At 47.3% G+C, this 21370-nt stretch overlaps 2 protein-coding genes across 2 annotated transcripts; one reads left to right on the top strand and one right to left on the bottom strand.

Moving 5' to 3' along the window:
• Nucleotides 1-131: 131 nt before the first annotated feature.
• Nucleotides 132-11943, top strand: Phtm (cytochrome P450 enzyme phantom). Its single transcript, XM_070667694.1, has 7 exons — nucleotides 132-503; nucleotides 9061-9209; nucleotides 9524-9726; nucleotides 10447-10732; nucleotides 10874-11026; nucleotides 11227-11401; nucleotides 11464-11943. Exons 1-7 carry the CDS (start codon nucleotides 173-175, stop codon nucleotides 11640-11642), a joined length of 1476 nt encoding a protein of 491 aa, XP_070523795.1. The 5' UTR covers nucleotides 132-172; the 3' UTR covers nucleotides 11643-11943.
• A 4565-nt stretch (nucleotides 11944-16508) lies between these two features.
• On the bottom strand, nucleotides 16509-20687 carry Cyp18a1 (Cytochrome P450 18a1). The gene is made up of 5 exons (XM_070667529.1): nucleotides 19910-20687; nucleotides 19352-19473; nucleotides 18735-19164; nucleotides 18324-18588; nucleotides 16509-17562 (listed from the first exon to the last, which is right to left on the bottom strand). The coding sequence occupies exons 1-5, from the start codon at nucleotides 20280-20282 to the stop codon at nucleotides 17133-17135; spliced, it is 1620 nt and encodes a 539-aa protein (XP_070523630.1). The 5' UTR covers nucleotides 20283-20687; the 3' UTR covers nucleotides 16509-17132.
• Between the last annotated feature and the right edge of the window lie 683 nt (nucleotides 20688-21370).

The following is a 21370-nucleotide window of genomic DNA, read 5'->3' as shown; positions in this document are numbered from 1 at the left end:
TTCTCGAAGCTCGCTGCGCGGGCGTTAAGAAACGAGCTACGCCAGCATCCGTTGAAGTATCTCAATGATTAATTTTCATGGCAAGGTGCATTATCGCATTTGACGACGTGGTTTTTAATTTCCAGGTGACGCAGCATCACGCGATAATCGCGTTTGCCACAGCAGAATCGCAATGGCGGCCTTCGCTATTCTGAGCTTATCGCTCCTGTGCGTGTTCCTTATCTACGTCTTCTTCTACAAAAATAATCGCAAGTCGCTCCGCTTGCCGCCGGGGCCGACCGGCGTTCCGCTGTTCGGTTATCTACCATGGATAGATCCGTCACGGCCCCATGTGTCGTTGACGGAACTGGCGCGGAAGTATGGTCCAGTTTGTGGTCTCCGAATGGGCTCTGTGTACACGGTATTGTTATCGGATCCGCAGCTGGTAAGGCAGACCTTTGCCAAGGATGCGTTTGCCGGCCGGGCCCCTTTGTACCTGACCCACGGAATGATGCAGGGATACGGTGAGTACCTAAATTCTTTGTTATTAAAAAAGAAAAAAAAATTGCATACTGGCCACTGTACCGAAAAAGTCAACGAGAGCGCAGGAAATTTATAAAAACCGCGGTAAACTACAAGATCTAACACGGAGACGTTTTCAAACTTTTGCAAATCGTTGCAATAAAATAAGATCCCATTAAATTCGATAATTTTAATTATTCCTCCGACGAAACGGTAGAATCTGATGAACGAGCTTTAAATATTTAAGACGTTTTTCCGAAAGATTGCGAGAAGGTTTTCGCAATCGATTCCCCGATCTTTTCGAAATAATTTCTCCAAGATGCGAGCCCTTCCGCTCACCGGGGCATATTGGGCACACGTGATGGGTATGACTCGCCGGGAGTTAAACAATGGAGCCGACGGTAATAATGGAAGGGCGCAGTCGTTGTAGGACGTAACGGTACCTCTAACGAGCAAAGTTTCGCTACGAGCCGACTAACCTACTAAATAGCCGAAAAACGTATCCGCCGTCCGGTGGTGCTTCGGGAAACGAAATAACGAAGCTGTAACGCACCTCGCGCCGTGAAAAAGGGAACGAGGTCGGTCCCTCACAGGATTTAGAGAGCTTCCGGGTCACCGTTGTCCCCGCGGTCGTTAAAACCTCCGACCTACAAGCATTATTCCGCGTTAACCCGACGTGTACCCGCAGTGAAAGTCATTCTGTGAGAAGAACCTTGGACACGGGTGTAAACGAGAGATGAATTTCTTTTGACGTTTGCTTGCAGCGTAATCCCGACAGCGCGTGAAACGTTAGAACACACTCGAAAAGTAACGCGCAGCTGTTGCGCACCTTGGCATTATTCAGCCAAATTTTCTCCTCACGAAAGATTTAAAATAAGACACAAGGGACTTCGTTGGCTCTATTAAAAATTAATTTTTAAATTATTTTTTATAATTAAAAAATACCGGTACATTGAGATTATTTTCGAAGAGTTTTGTAAGTAGATAACGATTTATTTAAGTACTCAAATATCGTGGAGAGAATTGATGAAGTAGTAAATGCTTCTACTACTTCATCGTCATTCAAGGATGACGTGTTCTTATTGCTTCGATCCGTCACTTCGAAATGGAGAACCGCCTCGATCGCGGTTCCGTCAAGGAGAATAAAATAGACCTGATCAGCCTCCCGAGCGAGTCCGATCACGCGATAACGAGGACTCTACGTCCAGATGCCGTTACAATTTTCGTTTTACGATCGGTTCTTTGTGCGCGAGCCTTCCAGTCGTCGTTACTCGAGCCGTGTATGTAGCATCGCGGACACAATATGCGACAACAGATAAGAGGTATCGCGAAACGTGCCGCCGGGCGAGCGGCACTCTTCCTGTCTAATCTCGCAGAGGAATCGCAGATTCGCCCGACGTTCTGCCGATCTCCGTCGGAAATCGGAGTTCGATATCTTAAGCTAGTCCCTGATTTGCGCGGCGCGGTTTTTATTCGAAAACAGGGTTACTCGAACGGTCGTAAGTTTCGTTCGCCGGGCGAAAATTCGAGCGGGCCGGTAATTTCACGGCGAAGTGTACCACGGGACCCGCTGGTACCTTCGCACCTCGTTTCGAAAGCTCCCGTTCTCCCGATCCTTTGGCTTCTCTCTTTCTCTCTCTCCCTTTCTCTCTCTCTCATTCTTTCTTTTTTTTTTCTTTCTCTCTCTTTTTTTCTTTCTCTCTCTCTCTCTCCTTCCGCTCCCGAAGCCTCTTAGTCCCCCGCGTCTTCGTTCGTCTCCATTCTTTCCTTCTTCTCTTTCTCAACGCTCGATGCATACACGCACGTGTACGCGAGCCTTCGGCGATGTTTACGAGGCGCCATGCCTCCAAGTCAACGGCCCCGTGATTTCTCCATTCATTTCCTCAGCCGCTATCACCGCCGATCTAGCGCCGATAAATACTCGCGCGCATCGCGAAGTGACCGCGATATCCATCTTGGGACGACTACTCGTCGCGAATTCGAATTTTTAAAGATTATGCTCAGCTATCATCTTCATGGTAGACAATACGAATAAAATGTGCCTTATAAATTTTCCATATAATGCCGGGCTTTAATTCGGTAAAGGGGATAAATAAATTAAAAGCACTTGCGATCTATAAAAATTTATATCTGCATAATCAGAACAATATTATAAATTTATTAACATAACTAGAGTCGCATTTTCAGAATCGTAAAGATAATTTAAAATATATTCAAGTTTAAAATGAGTTCTTAAAAGACTTGTACAAAAAAAAAAAATATTACGTTGAAGACAGGGCGATGGGAAATTTAAAAATAAAACAACTGCGTCGGAGATATCTCAATGTAGACATGCGCGACGAATGGACGATGAATTCTTGATGCGCGGCTAAATTCAGTGCAGCTACATCCTTCGCACGTGCACCTCCGCGACATTGAGATGCTTCTACCTTTCACGAGAGGTTCCCTGCCTTCCATCGTCTCACCTGCCTCCACCTTCCCCCACCGGAGTATCCAGGAAAGATCCTCCCGTCGTGGATTTCGTTTCTTTCTCTTCATCGGACTAATGTCCGGTGGGGAGATCCTAGCCACGCCTCCGTCAACAGGTACTGCTCGTGGATACATAATTCGTGATACGTGAACTTTCGCTAAACCCACGACCAGGTCGATTCGGTGGGAAAGGGAGACTCGGTCGAACTTATTCAGTAGCGCGGCCCGGAATCAATCGGACGGCCGGCCGAACGTGGCGGACCGCTACTACTTAGGCGTGCGAAAGTGCACGCTGCCACGCGTCGAAGTCTCTGTATCCAGATAAAAACGCGTTATCAGTGCCATACGTTCTCCAGCGATTGCCGTAGCTTCTCATATACATTCCCCAATATTTTAACAATTAATTAAAAAAAAAAATTCAAAAAAAAACAATATTTATTATATTTACTACAAGGCATAAGCTGCCAATTTAATTCTCGAAGTTAAATTTGTTTTAAAAACTTGTCTGCTAAATTAAAAATTGCAAGTACATTTTTTTTGCCGTCATCTTTAAGATGAGGCACGGTAGATTTTAATTATAAAGTGGGTCTGGAAATTATCCGTCTTCGATTATTCACGCATTGTCGTGCTTATTTGGACTGCGCCCGCCTCGTGGCGGCCCGATAGAGTTTTGCCGGAGAAATGGCATACATAAATCGACAATGGCGTCGCGTACGTGACAGATGGACGCGGGAAGAATACCGACGCGTGCCTTCTGACGGCGCAACCAGCGATTATCCGACAGTGCGCTTACACGCGCCTCTTTATGGGCGCGCGCATTTCTTATGCGGCCGGCAAACTGGTTGCCACGTCGGATAATGCCGCGCGTAATAGCGTTAATTTATTATAGAGCGCGCCGTGATAACGCGCCGTCCGTAAACACATTGCGCAAATGTCTGCTCGTATCGCGTGGCCGAATTGCACGGTTGAAATTCGCACTTCTTTGGAATTCTCGACAGCTAAATTTCAATAATCACATCCGCCGTTATTCAACAAAATCAGCAAACATTTAAACGTAGCTTAATTTCTTTATTTGAAAAATATATAATTTATTCATAGAATTTTTGCCATTTTATTAATAAATATTTTATGTTAATTCCCGGCTGCTGAATTATGGTCGATTTAAGAAATACACGTACGGTCCTTTCATTAGAACCGGCGCAAAAAATAATCGGAATATACAAAGCCCCGGAGCTTATAAATTATTTTACAATGTAGGCATTTCTGGGAATCGACTTGTTCTAGGAAGTCGCTCTAACAAAACCTATTATAACGGGCGAATGCTAGCGGAGATCGAGGAGCAGATAGGAAAGATCGGAAATGCCGCGGATACCGCCGGTGATCAGGTAATGATCGGCAAAACGCCGCCGGTGCGAACCGAAGTATTAATAGGCTTCTGGGAAAACCGGCCGAAAGTGAGAGTGATGCTAGTCCTTATAAGACACGTCTACCGGGGAAACGCGGGGATACCAGGAAATAATCGGCCGTTTCTCACATTCAGATTCGGTTCTGAAGTAAATGCCGGGCGAAACTGCGAGTCGCGGACAAAACACTTCTCCGTCGGGAAACAATTTTACGATTTGCCGGCGCGAATAACAAATAAAACCCGTGAGCGAACACCGCGGGCGAATTTAATTTTCATAAATGATTCGCAGAAAAATGTAAATGGCGTTAATTAAAACACATTAAAGACAGAACCGACGTGGTAACTCGCACGTTAATCTCAAAGGCGAATGCGGATTAATCGAAAATGTCGCTGCCGAAGCTGATTACGTGACGGCATCGCGATTACAGTCCGAGGATCCCAGATTGTCGCGTTGTACCTTGCGCAGCGAGGGCAAGGTGCGCCGATGGGCGCGCGGGACGAGAAAGGGGAGAGAGACTTGATCTTGGAAAATGATAGATCGCCACTCTCGTTAACCGCGGTGCATCGACCTGCATCGCGGCGTTCGTCAAAAGTGTCTGTGCGATGCGACGGCGTTGGCCTTTAAGCGGGTCGACGAAACCTGAAATTCTCGGCGTCCTTGGTGTCGCCGCTGCCGCGCGAGCTGCAACACGTCGACGGCTAATTTCGGCCGAAAAGGAGAAAAGGGAAAAAGGGAGAAAAAAAAGGATCGCTCTGTCACGATTCACTTTTATGACATGTCGCGATTCGCCCGGTCCTTCGCCGAGGACGACCGACTTTTGACTGAAATTACGTCGTCGTCCTTTCCTTTCCTTTTTTTTTCTTCTTTTTCTTTTTTTTTTCTTAGCGATCACTGGAGAAATTCTTTGAAAAAACGCACTGAGGCATAGTTTGTCTTCAAAATTTGAATTATTATATTGTTACTGGAAAAAGCTACAGTTAAAATATTAAAGAACCCGGATGGTTTATTATAAACTATATTATATTATAATAAAAAAATTAATAAAATTGATAAAGTCATAAAATAATTAAATTTCGCGTTGGCGCTTTCTATGTTTTTTTAAAACTGAACCGCGCACGAGTGGAGCTGCGTTTCTAGCTCGCTGCTTTGCGCGAACTTTTTTTTTTTTACAGAAGAAGGTGAAGCAGCGATCGATGATCTAAATCGTCATAGAAACGTCGCAATTCCATTCGGACTTGGCATACCACAGCACTGACTCAATGGCCGCGGCGCGCGTGCAAAATAAACATTACGAGCTTCCAAGAGACTATTCCCGCGCCTGGCTCATTACACGCGCGCGTAACACTGACGTAAGACGTCCGCGATTTTCCCGCGGACGGCTTGTTTTCCTCGTTCGAGCGCCTGGGCGCGGGTGGAATTCCATTTTTTCCCTTGCGACGATCCTTCCTCCGCGCGGTATCCTTGTCTCTTTATTTTTTAATTTTTTATTTATATCTGTTTTTTTTTTTTTTACTGACTGTGCGTAATTGTTGAGCATCCGCCGCTTTCGTACAGCTTTCATCGTCATGGTCGTCAGTTCTGAAAACCAGCATTAATCTATTTCGACAATTGTAATTTAAAATAATTTATATATTACTGCAAAGGTTTTTTTTTTATTTTAATTATTAAGAAAAAAAAAGGTAATCGCGATAATTGATGAATGATTAGATTAGATTTAGCGTTTATCTCGGTGAGTTAACAAGTCGGAGTTCAAGCTGACCACTTTGCGAGATCCCTCAGTTCATTCCCGTTTTCGTAACGAGCAATTTATCCGCGATTGGGTAGGTTAGGCACGTCCGCGCGGACCCGGGACCAGCCGCTGCGGTCCGCGCCGACGCGAAGGACTCTCACTTTTATCGGTCTCCTTGAAGGAAGTTCTCCCGGTCGTCGACAGTTCTGCTCTGCATCCGCGGGGAATTACAGTTAGCTCCGCAAGGACGGGCCGACGGCCTCTCCCGTTAAGAGCGACGGAACGCAGCGCGGACAGCCGGCATTCACCACGTCGACCTGTCACAGGTGTCACGACCCGCGGATTATTCGAAAGCCACCGGCGCTCATAAAAAATTCCCTGGCTCTCCCGCCGCGGCATAATTTGGCGAGATGTATTGCACAAAAAGAAAAAAAAATATTGCAATGCCTTCTACGTGTCGAAAAAAAATTATTCGCAATTTTAAATAAATATGTACAGTTAAATGTTATAATTTAAACGTTCCAATTTTTGGAGAACATTTTTTTTTTCTTTTTTAATTGATTCGAATTTCACAGTCGGAAAATTGCTCGTCTGCGCGATAAGGACATCGGATTATCGCGGGTGACGATCGCGCGATACGTGCTTCGGCAAGGAGACCTAAGAAAGAATGCTCTGTCCGACACAACGGGTTTCATATTTTCCTCTCGCGATTCGGCCTCGGGAGTTTCGCGCATAATTCGGTCGCGGACATTCGCGAGGGATCGTTACCGAATAGTCACACTTTAGCGGGCGGCCGACAAAGTCACCGAGGCATTTTAATGGCGCGCCATAAAACGCGCGATCGATCGCTCGGCTGTATTTGGACAGGACGACTATCGCGAGTCGCCTCCATCCCGCCGCTGCACCCGCCGCCGGGTTTTTACCTGCCGAGGTGGAACGACCGGCCCTGAAACGTTCATGCGCGCGTATGCATTATCCGTCTACGCCGTCCAGTTTATTTCTGGCGGTTCGCGAATTCGTGGCGAGCGAAACCGCCCACCCCTCCCCGCGCCGCGCCCGAGTGATGTCATCCCTTGAAATCACCGCGGGGTGTTTAGTTGCGTAAGGATCGGCCGGCAAGGAGAGCGCATTGTCCGGAGTCTCCCCCTTTTCCGCCGCGGAGACGCGCCGCAAGATGAGCGAGGCTGCTGCATACTCGGCGCCGCGATCTTTCCCTTTTAGAAATTCCTCTCTCAAAGCTGCGCACAGTTCTGCTTTTTCTCTTCTTTTCCTTAAATATATATATATTTTTTTTTTATTTAATTCTTATATTTCTGAAAAGTTTTGCAACACCTCGTGTCAAAAAAGCCGACTTCTGAAAATTAAACGCGTTTATTTCGATGTGGACGATTTATAGTTGCGAACTAAGAAAATAAACAGACGGAATAATATAGTTGTTGCAAAATGAATGCAATGCTATTATTTTATGCCACGTGGAGAGAAAAATATGCGATTTATTTAATCAAAGCTTTAGTCGCTGCAATCAATTTTTTTTTTATCTCACCTTTAGGAGATAATTTATTATAAGATCGTCCGGGCGTCAATTTAAATTGATGCACACGTGGCGCGCCTGCGATTCCGGAAAGTTTTCTCGGCGTCATTTAAATACGACACTGACCTATCGACAGCGCTGCCTCTCAGAACAAGCTGCGAATGATAAATAGTATCGCAAACACGCGTCGCGCGGTGACCTGTTTATACCCCGGCGGACTTTCATTATTTCTCTTCTCGGCGCTCGTCGCTCTCGGGAGCGCTCAGCATAACGAGCAAATTCTAAATTCGCAAAAGTACCCATCTCTCTTTCAACGCGGACTCGCTTTCGTTCTCTAAAACCGATTACGCGGCCAAAATCCAAGGTGGACCCCATTCTTAGGAAGTTTGATTTAAAATATCTTGCTTGTTATTCGTTCAATTTTTTTTTCTTCTTTTATTTTAATATAATTGATAAGAGGTTCGCGCGAGAAAGAGGGAGAAGAGCCCGGGATATCATCTGAGTTATAGATCTCGATCTGTATTCCCCGCAGCGTACCGGCCGTAAACCTCGATAATCTCATTGACCGACGATCAAGATTCCGAGATCATTCTCGCGACACTCGCGTGTGATCTGGCTACAAAGTCGGCGCAACAGATGTACATAAGCGACACACCTTCACCGCCGTGGCGTAGATGTGCAAACTCGCCGGCGCGAAGTCTCGTATCTCGATCCCAATAATCCTTTCATTAGCATCATCCGCATAACGAAGCAAAAAAAATAATTAAATAAAACGCAAAATTAGCATTTTTAATTTGCCGAATTACAATCGCGATGGGCATACAAAAGTGAAGTAAAAGTGAAGTAAATTCTTCGAGATCCCACATTTACTACACCGATGTCACTAAAGATTGTCTACTTAAAAGAATAAATACGAAACTGCCGGGAAAAAGGGAAAGGGGTTGAAAGGAGACGCAAAAAATGATGAAAATTCGACAGCAATAATTAAAAAAAAAAAAATTAATAAAAAAGAAAGAAAAAAAAGAAGAAAAAAAAATAGATAGTGTCAGTGGTGACGAACACTTTGTCATTACCGTCATCGGCTTAATCAGCCATCGCGATCGCCATTAATCGACAGCCTGCGCCGCGAGCGCCGAAGGGAGAGACGTGTGGGTGCGGTGAGAGATTATTGTTTATTCATTCGAGGATTATCCTTCGGCGAGTTCAGTGGCTGCGCCTACTTACGGAATGACGGTAATTCTCTCGCTATTTTTTGCACCCTCCCACCACGAGGCGCGGCTCGCCTCCGCGCAGGCAAGAGGGAACGGAGGCACGTTTGGGTGGCTGCTCGTTTGCGACCCGCGCGATCGAGGGGAACGGGAGGGGAAGAAAAATAGGCAAGAGGAAAAAGGAAACTCGAGATGCTCATCGTCGTTTCTCTACAGGCTTGATCTGCGCCGAGGGCAGCCTCTGGAAGGATCAGCGGAGATTCGTCGCCGGGTGCCTGAAGAACTTCGGCATGACGAAGTTGCCTGGTGCCAGGCGTGACCGGATGGAGCAGCGGATCCTCGCGGTCGTCAACGAGTGCACGTTGGTAAATTGAAAAGCGTATACGAAATTAAATCCGCTTCCCTCCGCATGAGCGTGTCAACGACCGAGCGCTTCATTCCGCGAGGAGCATCCGACACGCGCTAGCATTTATTTATCTGAAAATGTCATCGCATTTAATGAAGCTATTAATTTCTGTGACGTTCTGTGGCATTTCGCCGACGTCGTTTTCGCTCGACGATCCTGATGCGAAGATTATAGACACGCGTGACGTCGGGAAACAGTTTTTTTTTTTTTTTTTGCCTAACAATACTGCTTCGCAAAGCGAATAATGACAAGGCCGCTTTGCTGGCATCGCAGAAACTGCGGGACCTCTCCGCGGAGGACGGCGTCGACCCGCTCGAGACGCTTCACCACTGTTTGGGCAACCTGATGAACGACCTCGTGTTCGGCAAGGTCTACAAGGAGGACGACGAGGTGTGGAAGTGGCTGAGACATTTGCAGGAGGAAGGAGTCAAGCACATCGGAGTAGCCGGGCCGCTCAACTTCCTGCCGTTCTTTAGGTGAGGCGTTATCCTTGACGGGGGAGCCTTCGAGGCTCCGATTTGCATTGCAAGCTCAGCCCACGAAAAGTAAACCGCACGAGGAAAAAGTAAAGTGATTCGCGCGATCAATTAGCGCGCTGATGATGCGATAACGTTTCATTCAGCGTCTATCATGCAAATACCAGTTTTTTTTTATTTTTTTTTTTTTTCTCTCATCGAAGGCGGTGACTTTCATGCGATACATGTGCGCAGATAAGCGGTCTTTTTGTGCGCGCGCGGCGTGATAAATTGAACCGGATGGCCGGGAATTAATACAAATCTTTATTAAAAATTAAAAAAAAAAAAAGATAGCGCGAAGGACAGTTTTATTTATGCGATATCGTTACGTTAAATTACATAAGTCAGCCTGGAAGGCTGTCGATGCAGCGTTCTCAACAAAGGTTATAATTATAAAATCAAATTAGCTTAGTCTAACCGCGGAGCGGATGCAGGATAACGCAAGTGCGCCATTAATATGCGGATAATTGTGATAACGCATAATATTATTTCACGTAGAACTTCATTTCTTTCCGCGCTTTTTATTTCAGCAAGCAAAAAAAAAAAAAAGAAACGCATATCACTTTGCAAAAACGAGTAGAACGTACTTAAAGGTGTGCAATATGCATTAACGGCAGTTTCGTTTACGAACGAATTAATTTCAAGCAGCACGATTTAATTAGCGCGTTTCTTTCTATTCAGATTTCTGCCGCGATACGGCAGGACGATGAAGACGCTCATCGACGGCAAGCTGAAAACGCATCGGATTTATCAGACGATCATCGACGAGCACCGGGTGCAACGCGAGAGGACGGATAGCTTTCTCGCGGCTTTCGACGAGGCGATGAACGGTGACGTTGATAACCGTTCCTTCACGCAGCAGCAGTTTTATCACCTGCTGGCCGACCTCTTCGGCGCAGGCACCGACACCACCCTCACGACCCTTCGATGGTTTCTGCTCTTCATGGCAACGCACCCGGACGAGCAAGTATGGTCTTGCTTTCCCTCGAGTTGAAATTCCTTGCCTATAAAAAAAAAAAAAAAACGAAATAAAAAGTTATTTATCCGCTGTTAATTTTCCCCGAATTCCACGTGTTCCTTTTTTTTATCTTTTCTTTTCTTTTCACAGAAAAAGCTCCAGGACGAAATGGACGAGCTGCTGGGCGAGAAACCGCCGAGCTTGGACGACAGGCTGCTTCTGGTCCACCTGGAAGCGGCTATCGCGGAGACCCAGAGACTGCGAAGCGTAGTGCCGGTCGGCATCCCTCACGGAACAACAGAGGTAATAAATAATACGAGCGACCCAACGACGCGGATGTTTCTCCGCTCTCTTTTTTTTTTACCCAACGGCTGATTGTAATTTACTATTATTTATTTAGTAACTAATTCTGCGGTTAATCGATGCGCCGAGCGATCGATCCGCAGATTTCGCGTGTGGCTTCGAAAATTTTATTCTTTTTTTAACTCGGGACGAATACATAGGTCACGCAAATAGGCGATTACGACGTGCCGAAAGGCACTATGGTTGTGCCGCTGCAATGGGCCATGCATACGGACCCTTCGTACTGGCGTGACCCGCTCTCGTTTCAGCCGGAAAGATTCGTCGGGCCGGACGGCGGCCTCGTCAAGCCGAAGGCCTTCTTGCCGTATCAAGCAGGTAAGCTACAAGAAAGGGCCGCGGTTTCCGTGCGATGTTGAATAATTTTTTTCACATGGCAGGCAAGCGTATGTGCGTCGGCGACGAACTGGCTAAGATGATATTGTTCCTGTTCGCGGCGAGGTTCCTCCACACGTTCGTCATCTCCGCGCCGCCCGGCGTTCATCTTGATCTTGAAGGCGAATGCGGCATCACCCTGATCCCGAAAGCCCACCGCCTGGTTTTCACGCCGCGGAAATAAAGTAATATTTTTGTAAGCTTTTCTAGAAGTATACGTTTTACTTTTTCTCTTTTTTTTTTCTTTTTTTTTAATTATTATATTAAATTAAAACAATGACCTTAAATTGTGGACTTTAAAAATATATATTTTATTTGACAATAATGAATCGCGTTGCATTAATATGTATGTATGCTCGCTCTTTTCGTGCGTTAATAAGCGATCTTTATTAAACATTGAGCAACTCTGCCGGATTTCTTTTTCAAGGATCGGGGACTTAAACGAGTTGTATCGCAAAGATTAAAATACACGATATTGCTTAATAGAATCTGTCATAACTTCTTTAATAATGATTAATATTATTACATCGAGTGCACGTATTTAATTATCAAAATTTTTTAGAATAAAGAGTTATTACTGCAAGTAGTCAAATAAAATAAGAAAAAGAAAAAACAAAAACTAAAATAAAAAGCAGATTAAAAAAGAAGAATAAAAAAAAGACACACGGTTAACAAGAAAACACTGAAACTCAGATTTTTCTTATCTTCCGTAATATTTGTGCGCGTCCCGAAGATATCTTACTATTACTCATGCTATCTTGTTTTCTTGCATTTCCGTCAAATTGTCGAAATCGTGGAACAAAGTACAGCTTCTTACAAGGCAGATACTGAAAGATCAGCACCGAGCGCCGGCGAGATATCAGTTTTGCGTCCGGTTTGTAGCGTGATCGTGAATTGCAATCACGAGAGTGAAGTTTCGTCATCGACAAAATGCCTTGGTTCGCCGATTTAAAAAAAAAAAAAAGAAAAGAAAAAGGAAAGAAAGAAAAAAGAAAAGGTAAGAAAAATGGTTTTTATTAAAGCGCTTTATGGAAACGGCGGCGATACTTATTCGCACGCACGTCGCTCGTACTTCGGCGCATTTTCGCGCGGTCCACGGGGCCGCCAAAATGTCAAATACGATCACGCGCGCCCAAAGATGACTTTACATAAACCCTCCTCCCCCTCCCTCCCCCGCTCTTCTTTCTCCCGCGTCGGATTCGTGAAATTCCAGGAGCGTTATGCAACGCGCGTTTTTATCTCACAATGTGGCGGCCTTGGATGAACTATAGGCGCACCGTTCACCTACTGCCGAAATTGGCTCCGTTTCCCTCTAGCAGGATCTCGCCCGCGCAAAAACGCCGCCGGAGATAAGCGGGCACCACTCTTAGTAAGACCGCCGTCTTCCCTAAGCGCCTCGGAAGCGAAGAGAAAAGGTCGAGGCTCCGAATGATGAATGCATTCGCGAAGGCCTCTTCCTGCTCCTCCCGCGTTAACATACTCACCGAGTTTCGGACGCCGGCGATCGCGAGTAACGAAGTTACGTAACCGATGCGAAATTCGTTTTCAGAAGAGCCGATTAATCTCACTTCGCCCGCCGAACTTGTCCCCGTAATTCAGACGGATTGTTTATCGCGCGATAAAGCGAACGGCATTGTTAAAGAATACGTCGACAGGTTTATATTAATTACACGAGAATTACGATTGTTGCAATAATCGAGACACGACGGTCGCAGCCCATTAGAAATTGGCGAACGCAATTATACTTTACGTAACGCGCGCGGAACCGAAGCGAAAGAAGGGACCGCTGATCGAACGGCCTGGCTTCTCCACGCGTTAGACCGCGCGGCACCCAAATTTCTATCGGAAAGAGATGAAGAAATCCAAGCGGGCCGCGAAAGGAGACTTCGCTCTAACACACTTTCAACTTTATGCCGGGCGGTAAAAAAAAAAAAATAAAAGAAAATAAAAAAAAAAGATAATAAAAAGAAAACAGGAAAGAAAAAAGAAAATAAGCCACAAAACGCCTCTTCCTGCTTCATTGAGCCGAGCCTTGAAGCAACGGTTCTTCAGACTTTCTGCCTTCGCTGTCAGCAGGCCAGTTGGCGCTCGACCGACTACTCGGGCGAGAAAAGGCCGCGAAGTTACGTGCCGAAGGCGCGGAGTAAAAGGGCCCTTACTGGGGCAGCAGGCGCCACGTGTCGCGGTTGCACACCTGGGTCTTGCACCGGCGCGCATTTCTTTTTTCTTTTTTTTTGTTTTTTTCTTTTTTTTTTTTCTTTTTTCTCGCGTGCACGAGCATATTTGCAGGAAATGCGCCATTATCAATGCAACGTCCCCGGGACGCGCCGGCGGTGCGGCCCGAGCTGACCTTACGTAACTCGCGCACGGTTTGGGGCCAACTTGACTCTCATGTCATTAACCTTACCTGATCGGCGTAATGTGCCCGCCACCGACGATATTTCGTTAGAAACCCAGAACGCACGAGTTTCTCTTATGTAAGCGCACGCCTCTCGTGCTCCTCTGCGCCGTGAATCTCGCGAGCTGTAGACTCGCCCGGACCGTCAACGGGCGATCGGTGATCGAATACCGCAACAACCGACTGTTTAAAGTTTCCTTCCAGCTCCCGGAGTCTTCGTGATTGCGATACGACAGAGAAAAATGCAATTAACGGCCCCGATAATTACGCGCTGATTAGACGTAACTGCGAGTCATTAATTTCAGATGGAAGTTTTTCTTTTTAGCAGGCGGAATTAACTTCATTTTTTTAATTTACTGTTTAAACGGGATTTGTAATTATTGTGAGGGTCACAAACGTTTTCTAGCAAAGCGATGTGTTCTTTTTTTTTTATCTTTCTTTCTCTACCCGGTCAAAGTAGTCGGAGATTTATTCGTGACTATTTTTAGCCGCGGCCAAGTGCGAATAGCTGTACATTAATTTAAAAAAAAACATTATCCCGACCGCGGAGCCGAGCGGACCAATGGAAGAGAAAGCTAGGCCCAGTCTTCTTTCGTAGGCCCCGAGTCCTCCGAGTATCGGGCGGCGACAGGAAGGGATGAGCGCGATCTCAAAGATCAGAGTCGAAGGCCGGCGGTGCGCATGCAGCTGATGCTTTTTTTATTCATTCTTAAGAATCCGGTTCCTAAGATTGCAGTTTCCAGACGAAACTTTGCGCGAAAACGATCGATGAAGAATTCGATTCCCTGGCCGATAAACGCCTATCACCGTTACGATTGGCGATGCACGTTTATCTCGGCACATCTAATCGAAATTCATTGTTATCTTTCAATTTACAAAGCTCAAATGAGAGAATGATAATTTTAAATTTGCGCTGCGTTGATCTTATCCACGAAATGGATGTTCTTTGATTGATTTCTTTTTTTATTCTTTTTTTCTTTTTTTTTTTTTTTAACAGATTCTCGTTAGGTAATGTCTTTTCGAGGATCGAGGAGATATGGGTTAATTAATCCAGATATTAATATCTGGTAATTTCAATTGTAAAATATCTTTATTTCATAGAAAAAGAAGGACAAAAAATCGTTAAGTGTCGCTGTCGACGACGAGTGAACACAATGCGGCATTCTGTAATTCATGCATGCTATGATAAGACTAATTAAACGCCCTGGCGGACACTTGAGCGGAGGGAGCTTCGCAACGCGCGGCGTCGGTCCCGCGGGAATGCGGGTGACCTGTCAGTCGTCGAGTACGCTTAAAAGATACGTAAAGTACGCGGCTCGGATTCGGGCGCCTAATCTCGGGATCGGGATCGAGATTTCGAAGCGTCACCGGCGCGGCTCCTCGCCCGCCGCTTTTTAGGATGCACAGCCTGGGATATCTTTGGAAATCGGACTGCACGACGTCACAATGATTCGTCGACCGTACATCCCTGGTCTCTTGGATTCACAGCCTCAGCCCGCGCTCGCACCCGAGCCGATCGGCTCGAACGATACGTAATTCTTTTCCTTTCTTTTTTCTCTCTTCTTTTTTTTTTTTTTTTCTTTTTTCCCTCGGTATCATTTCCGAACGGCCGCCGCACGCGGTCGTCGCCGAATGGCGGATGTCGCAACGGAATCTCACACCGGCGACTTTCACGAAAATCGCTCACGGGCCTGGCCCGGCCCGGCCGATTCGTCAGCGGGCCGACCGTCGGACCGGCGCTAGAACGGCCGCTAGGAAGATTGGTAGCATCTCGGGTGCAAGGGCAGTCTCGCATTTTCTCGTCAAACGGCATATGATTCGTCGACCAGCTTTATATGTGGGAATATTAAATTACTCATACAGCAACACACGCTAACGTTCACGCACGATCACCTAGGACTTACATACGAGGGTACTATTTAAACGCTTATTATAATATACGCAAGTATACTGTCTTTCTCTCTCATGCTCTCTCTCTCTCTCGCTCTCTCTTCCTATCGTTCGCTATCGTTCACTCTGCCTTAGTAGCAATGATTAATTATTATTGTTAACGAAAGAGGAGCATCAGATGCTGAACCGTTCTCCTCGTTCGTCCGCGGAGATCTGCGACGAGTTCGGGATTCGTGTTTGACTCGATCCGAGGTCGTTATCAACGATCGCCCGGACGATTCTACCTTAATCTCGCGTAACCTGGTAAAGTTGACGCAGTCAGGCGCGAAGGTGTCGGGAACACCGTCGGCGTACGCGACGAATCTCGACCACGCTGGTGCGAGATCGCCGCCGGAATCCCGCCGATCTCGTCGATCCGGACTAAGCGCGAATAAATACGAGGCGGGGAGCAGGGGGAGGATAAACGCGAAGCGGCATTCGCGAAGCAATAAATACTCGTAGACGACTGAAAAATCGGCGTGAAGGATTAAGGAGGAGGAGGAGGGAGAGATATTTCTCGAAGTGAACGTTTTGTACTCTAAGCTAGCCGAGGAGGACTTCCGCTTCCCTTCGATCGATGGTGGACTAGCTCTCACAAAAATGAATAATCTCGGCAGCCTAAACCTATTTAACTATCGTTCCCGGCGGCAGCAATAAGTAATTATTCGGAAAATTTTTACTGAATTTTACTGTACTCTTTTTTTTTTTCTTTTTTTTCTTTCCCTTCGAATTTTTTACCGGTTTAAAATTATTTGAATAAAATCTTGCCAAAGTTAAACGGACACGTTGAGTATTGTGGACGTCGGAGTATATAGAACACGCTCGAGAACTTTTCTTACATCTAGATTACGCGGTTCTATGCTAGCAAAATTATTTTTAGTTTCTTTCAATTCTTCCACTCTTGATTTTTTTTAACCACTTAGTCCCTTCTTCCTCGAAGGAACCAGTTCGCTTGAAATTACACACTAGACCTAATTTAGATTCCGGAGAACGGTCGTGCGGCCTCGGATAAAAAAATGTCAGTTCCCAGAGAATTTTTCAAAGAATTCTCAAAGTGAATTTTTCGACGTAGCAAATTTTTTAAAGCGGTCTCGGTTAGGACGACGTAAAGATCTCCTTCCGAGCGCCCGGATCTCGCGAAGACGCGCCCCGACCGTTCCTCGGCAATGAACATTTAGAATTAGACAATCTTACGGGTCTCCATCTTGGCTGGTGCGCGCGTGCGTTAGCGTGGATGGACCCCATGGCGTCAGCACGCGGCTTGCGGATTCTCTTCTCTTTGTTCGTCTCTCCTGCGGCAAATAGGAACAAGTACCGTGCCCGTGCTCTGGAGTCCTTTCCGGACGTTTAGTGACTGCCGATGTTACGTAGCGGCCCGTTTGGATTGCCGTCGTTGCTCGGGCAGTACTCGGGTGGCTCCAGACACCGCAGCGAGAAGCAGACCTCGAAGGGCTTCGGCGACTGCGTGATGCCCACGTTACCGCGTAGGCTGGGCAGCGGAGCACCCTCGGGCAGAAGCAGGTCGAATTTGTGCATCAGCGAGCTGAAGAACAGGAAGAGCTCCATGCGCGCCAGCAGGTCGCCCAGACACATGCGTCTGCCGACCCCGAAGGGCATGAAATACTCGGGCTTGCGGACCTTGCCGTCGCTGGCGAGGAATCGCTCGGGCCGGAAGGCCTCCGGTTCCTCCCAGAGCTCCGGGTCCATGTGCACCGCGTACACGAGCGGCATCACGTGCGTGCCGGCCGGCAGAGTATAGCCGTTCAGCTTCACGTCCCTGCAACATCAATTAAACAACGTTTTCACTAAGATTTAATTTTTTTTTTCCAGCTCGCAGCGATCGATAAAAATATTTTCGAAGAAGATAGCGAGGAGCTTTAAATATTCTGGGCTGATTATCAATAAATTTTTTTGGCAAAAAGAAACAAATTAAAGAGCTCACTCAAGATTTTAATTGCCGTGGCTAATGTTCGATAATCGCGTTATTCAACGGCCGTCAAGCGCGCGGAATATTAATCCGTCGGCGAAGTCGGGCACCGGCTTGGCTTTTTACACGCATGCACGTGCGCCCGTCACGCTCTTTCTGGCCGCGTTCTTCGCGAAGAAGTGAAACCGTGCCGCCCGCGCCGTTTCTAACGACGGCCGCTGCTTTCATGCACGATCATTCCTAACGAGTATTCCCAATGTATCGGGATTCGATTCACCTGCCCCGACGCGAATAGGTTCTTTGTATGGGAAACGGTGTCATCGACCTCGAAGGCGCCTCAGTGGCCGGCCAGCTAAAAAGCAGACAGAGAGGCCACGCACCTTTTGCTTTCACTTTTGCTTGCCGAATATAATCGTCCAAAACGATCGCGCGCGCGGTCCGATATGTCAGAGAGCCGCTAAGGAGGAAGGCGAGGACCCGTTGTGAAACCCGCTCTCGGCTCGCGTAGAGAGAAAGGGAAAGGGCCGCGCGCACGAGAAAGGGACGAAGGAGGAAGAAGAGTGCTCCAGAAAATAAGAACAATGAAGCGAAGGTCGCTCGTGGACATTTACCGTGTAGTGGCGTGCGGCGTTCCCAGCGGTACGATGTTTGACCTGCGCAGGACCTCCTGGATCGTTGCCTCTGTGAGCGGGAGGTAGGGCAGGTCCTCTAGCGAGGGCATCCTGGTCCGTCCCACGACCTCGTCCAGCTCGTTCTGCACCGCCTTCGCCGCTTCCGGATGGTGCAGCATGAAAATCACCGCCCATTCCAAAGTATTCTTTACCGTTTCCATGCCGGCGGAGAAAAGATCGCCTAAAATCTGCTGCATCTGGCGATCTGGAAAAAAAATGTCCGATTGTTCAAAAAAATGTTTCGCGTAAATCGTAAAATAGTAAGGAAAAAGTAAAAGGACGTTTTTATTTGAAAGTAACAAAAAAAAAAAAAAAAAAAAAAAAAAAAAAATTTGTAGGTAAAGCTCTTACCTTTATTTTTTCCTTCGAAAATCTGGTAGTCCGGATTTTCTTTTTCCGTCTGCTTAATCTCGCACAGATAGGCGTCGACGATGTCGCGAATATTGTCCTCGTCGTAGTGCTCCCGGTGGTGGTCGATGATGCTCTGGAAGAACTGCGCCATTTCCCCGCGGTTACGCGCGATCCGGTCCCGGGTGCCGTGGATCCACGGCAAGTGGCGGAACAGCGTTATGTAATTCGCGGACGTCAGGCTCGCGAAGAGCCGGAACCCCTCGTCGATCAGATCCATGAACCGTTTAAAATTTAGATCACCGTTGTGGAAGCGCACGCTCATCGTAAGCGAGCAGATGACGTTGCTGATCGACACGGCGAGGCTGGGCGAGATGTTCGTGGGCTTTCCCCTCCGCTTCACCAGTCCCCAAAGAAATATCTCGACCTCGCGCTGTACAAGAGAATCGCGATCGTTTATTTCAGAATTTTAAATAAACTTTTTAATTAAATTCTTGAAAAAAATATAGTTTACGCAATAAATTTTTGATCGAAAAATATTTACGGATTATATTAATTGTATTTAAGTACAAAATATTGCAAGTTGAAAAAAGAGCGATCAAAATTTAAATTTAACTCACCATTATTCTCGTGTTCATGCTTTTTTTGCCGGTGCCGAGGTGCGTCATGCCGAAGCTTCTAAGTTTCTCGTGAAGGAACTTCCTCTGGTCCTTCCACAAGGCACCCTGAGTATTTATGATGCCTGCAACATCAATGATCGCGTTGTTAAAAATCTCGGCAAGTTGAAAACTGTCGAAGCTCGTTTCGCGCCGATGCTTTATTCACGCACTTTTAATCGCAATCGTGATCGAAACACGAATTAACCGTAAAACAATCGATTTAAAAAATATAAATGATCGCGGAAGAGAAGCCGGTCGCGAGGTTTCCCTCGTATCTCAATTTCGCTATCTTTAATTTCGCTCGGCGAATTTCAAGACAGAAAAAGAAGAAAAAAAAGAATACTTCGGTATCGAGTAACATTGAAAATAATCTCTACGTGAGAGCGACGAGCTCCGATAAAGCCGATGAAACGTTAGGTCGCGCGAAAGACGGACGAGTCGGCTCGGAGTGCTTTAACCCGCGGCGACGATACGGAGCGCGCGCGCCGAAGTCGCGAGATAAAGTGTGGAATCACTCACCGTATCCCTCGATGACGTTCATGAAGTCGGTGTTCGGCCTGCCGCTGAACTCCTCGCGCCGGAACGCGTCACGGATGACACGGTAGTCGCTGAGAACGACCACCAGTTCGGAGCCCAGGTACATGCTGAAGATGCTGCCGAACCGTTTGGCCAGCTTGGTGAAGTGCAAGTGCGCGTCGTCCTTGATAAAGGGTAAGTAGCCAAGGAGCGGCACGCCCAGCGGCCCGGGTGGCAAAGTGACGTTGCTCTTCAGCCACAGGCCGATCTTCACCAGCAGCAAGACTCCGACGAACACCAAGAGGGTGCAGAAAACCTGATGGCTGGTGCCGCCCATCAGGAGCCACAACCATTCCACGAGCTGTTCCACCAACATCTCGTAACGATCGCGGACCACCGATCGATCAAAGATCAGCGATGCGCTCGCAAGTACCTGTCACTGATCGCACGATATTTTCGTGCTCTTCTGTCTCTCAATTTGTCAGCGCGAAACTAGAAGACGCAGCTCCGTCTTCCTCGGTGCGCTACGTCCGTTCGACTGCACGTCTTTGTATCTGATGCCCGCCTGCCTCTGTCACGAGACGAGTGAGCAAAGTCGCAAAGAAGGGCCAGCCGCGACTCAAGGGCCCGCACGGGGAGGTCTCGGGAGACGGCAACGATGTTTTCACTCAGAGAAACGGAGGAGAGGAAGGAGTCAGCTAGGAGAAGAGGAGAGAGAGAGGAAAAAAAAAGAGAAGAGAGAGAGAAAAAAAAAGTCGGTCACCGCCGCAGCCGAATTCGCCGCCGCTCGCCACTTCGTGAACTGTGCGAGCCACGGAAGGATTGAGTATGTACTAGCATACACCTTCTTGTCCTTGCTGTTATATAGTGACTCATCAGGCTGCTGTCCCCCAGCAGTCCCTTGCAAAATGGAGGGGTGCCCGAATGACCAGGGAGTGGAGTACTGTAGGCGGTGGGGTCGTATCTAAGTGGGGATAGAATGCCGGACAGCGTACACTCGCAGGGTGATGGGCACTTGCGCTGAGGGCTGCGAGGGCGGACCCGCGATCGGGCCTCGTTGGCCGGTGCCAGCGTACCTTTGCCCTAGAGACCTCGAGTGGGGAACGCGGGCCCCCCGCAGGGGTCTTGCACTGGCTACCCTATAGTGGGAGAGCGGCGTGCTCCAAAGCGGCCCGAGCGAGTCCAATCGTCGTTGCGAAGACGCGTCCCGGACGCCGCGTCGCTTTCTTCGGGAACATGGTGAATAGGTACGTGGAACTCGGTGGGAAGGGACAGCAGCGGTCTTCTGTTCCTCGAGACTCATCTTTTCCATCTCTCCCTCTGTCCAGAAACGGCCTGCAGGTTTCCCAGAACCCGGTGACTTCGCAATTGCACGCAAATAGAGCGACATTGTTAACCGAATCTGGCCGTTTTCTTTTCTTTTTTTTTTTTTATTACTTTAAATTAAAAATTATTTTATTCAGG

Source organism: Cardiocondyla obscurior, linkage group LG16 (genome assembly GCF_019399895.1).
Source record: "Cardiocondyla obscurior isolate alpha-2009 linkage group LG16, Cobs3.1, whole genome shotgun sequence".
Lineage (NCBI taxonomy): Eukaryota > Metazoa > Arthropoda > Insecta > Hymenoptera > Formicidae > Cardiocondyla > Cardiocondyla obscurior.
The sequence above is the reverse complement of the archived record's forward strand: the minus strand, read 5'-3'. Positions and strand labels throughout refer to the sequence as shown.

What these genes read in the sequence shown, in the direction of transcription:
- Phtm (XM_070667694.1), top strand. Translation starts at nt 173, where the DNA reads ATGGCGGCCTTCGCTATTCTGAGCTTATCGCTCCTGTGCGTGTTCCTT. An exon ending in TCGTCAACGAGTGCACGTTG is followed by an intron (nt 9,210 to 9,523) that starts GTAAATTGAAAA and finishes CTGGCATCGCAG; the next exon opens with AAACTGCGGGACCTCTCCGC. An exon ending in TCCCTCACGGAACAACAGAG is followed by an intron (nt 11,027 to 11,226) that starts GTAATAAATAAT and finishes ACGAATACATAG; the next exon opens with GTCACGCAAATAGGCGATTA.
- Cyp18a1 (XM_070667529.1), bottom strand. Translation starts at nt 20,282, where the DNA reads ATGTTGGTGGAACAGCTCGTGGAATGGTTGTGGCTCCTGATGGGCGGC. An exon ending in GAACGTCATCGAGGGATACG is followed by an intron (nt 19,474 to 19,909) that starts GTGAGTGATTCC and finishes TTGATGTTGCAG; the next exon opens with GCATCATAAATACTCAGGGT. An exon ending in TTTCGAAGGAAAAAATAAAG is followed by an intron (nt 18,589 to 18,734) that starts GTAAGAGCTTTA and finishes TTTTTTTTCCAG; the next exon opens with ATCGCCAGATGCAGCAGATT.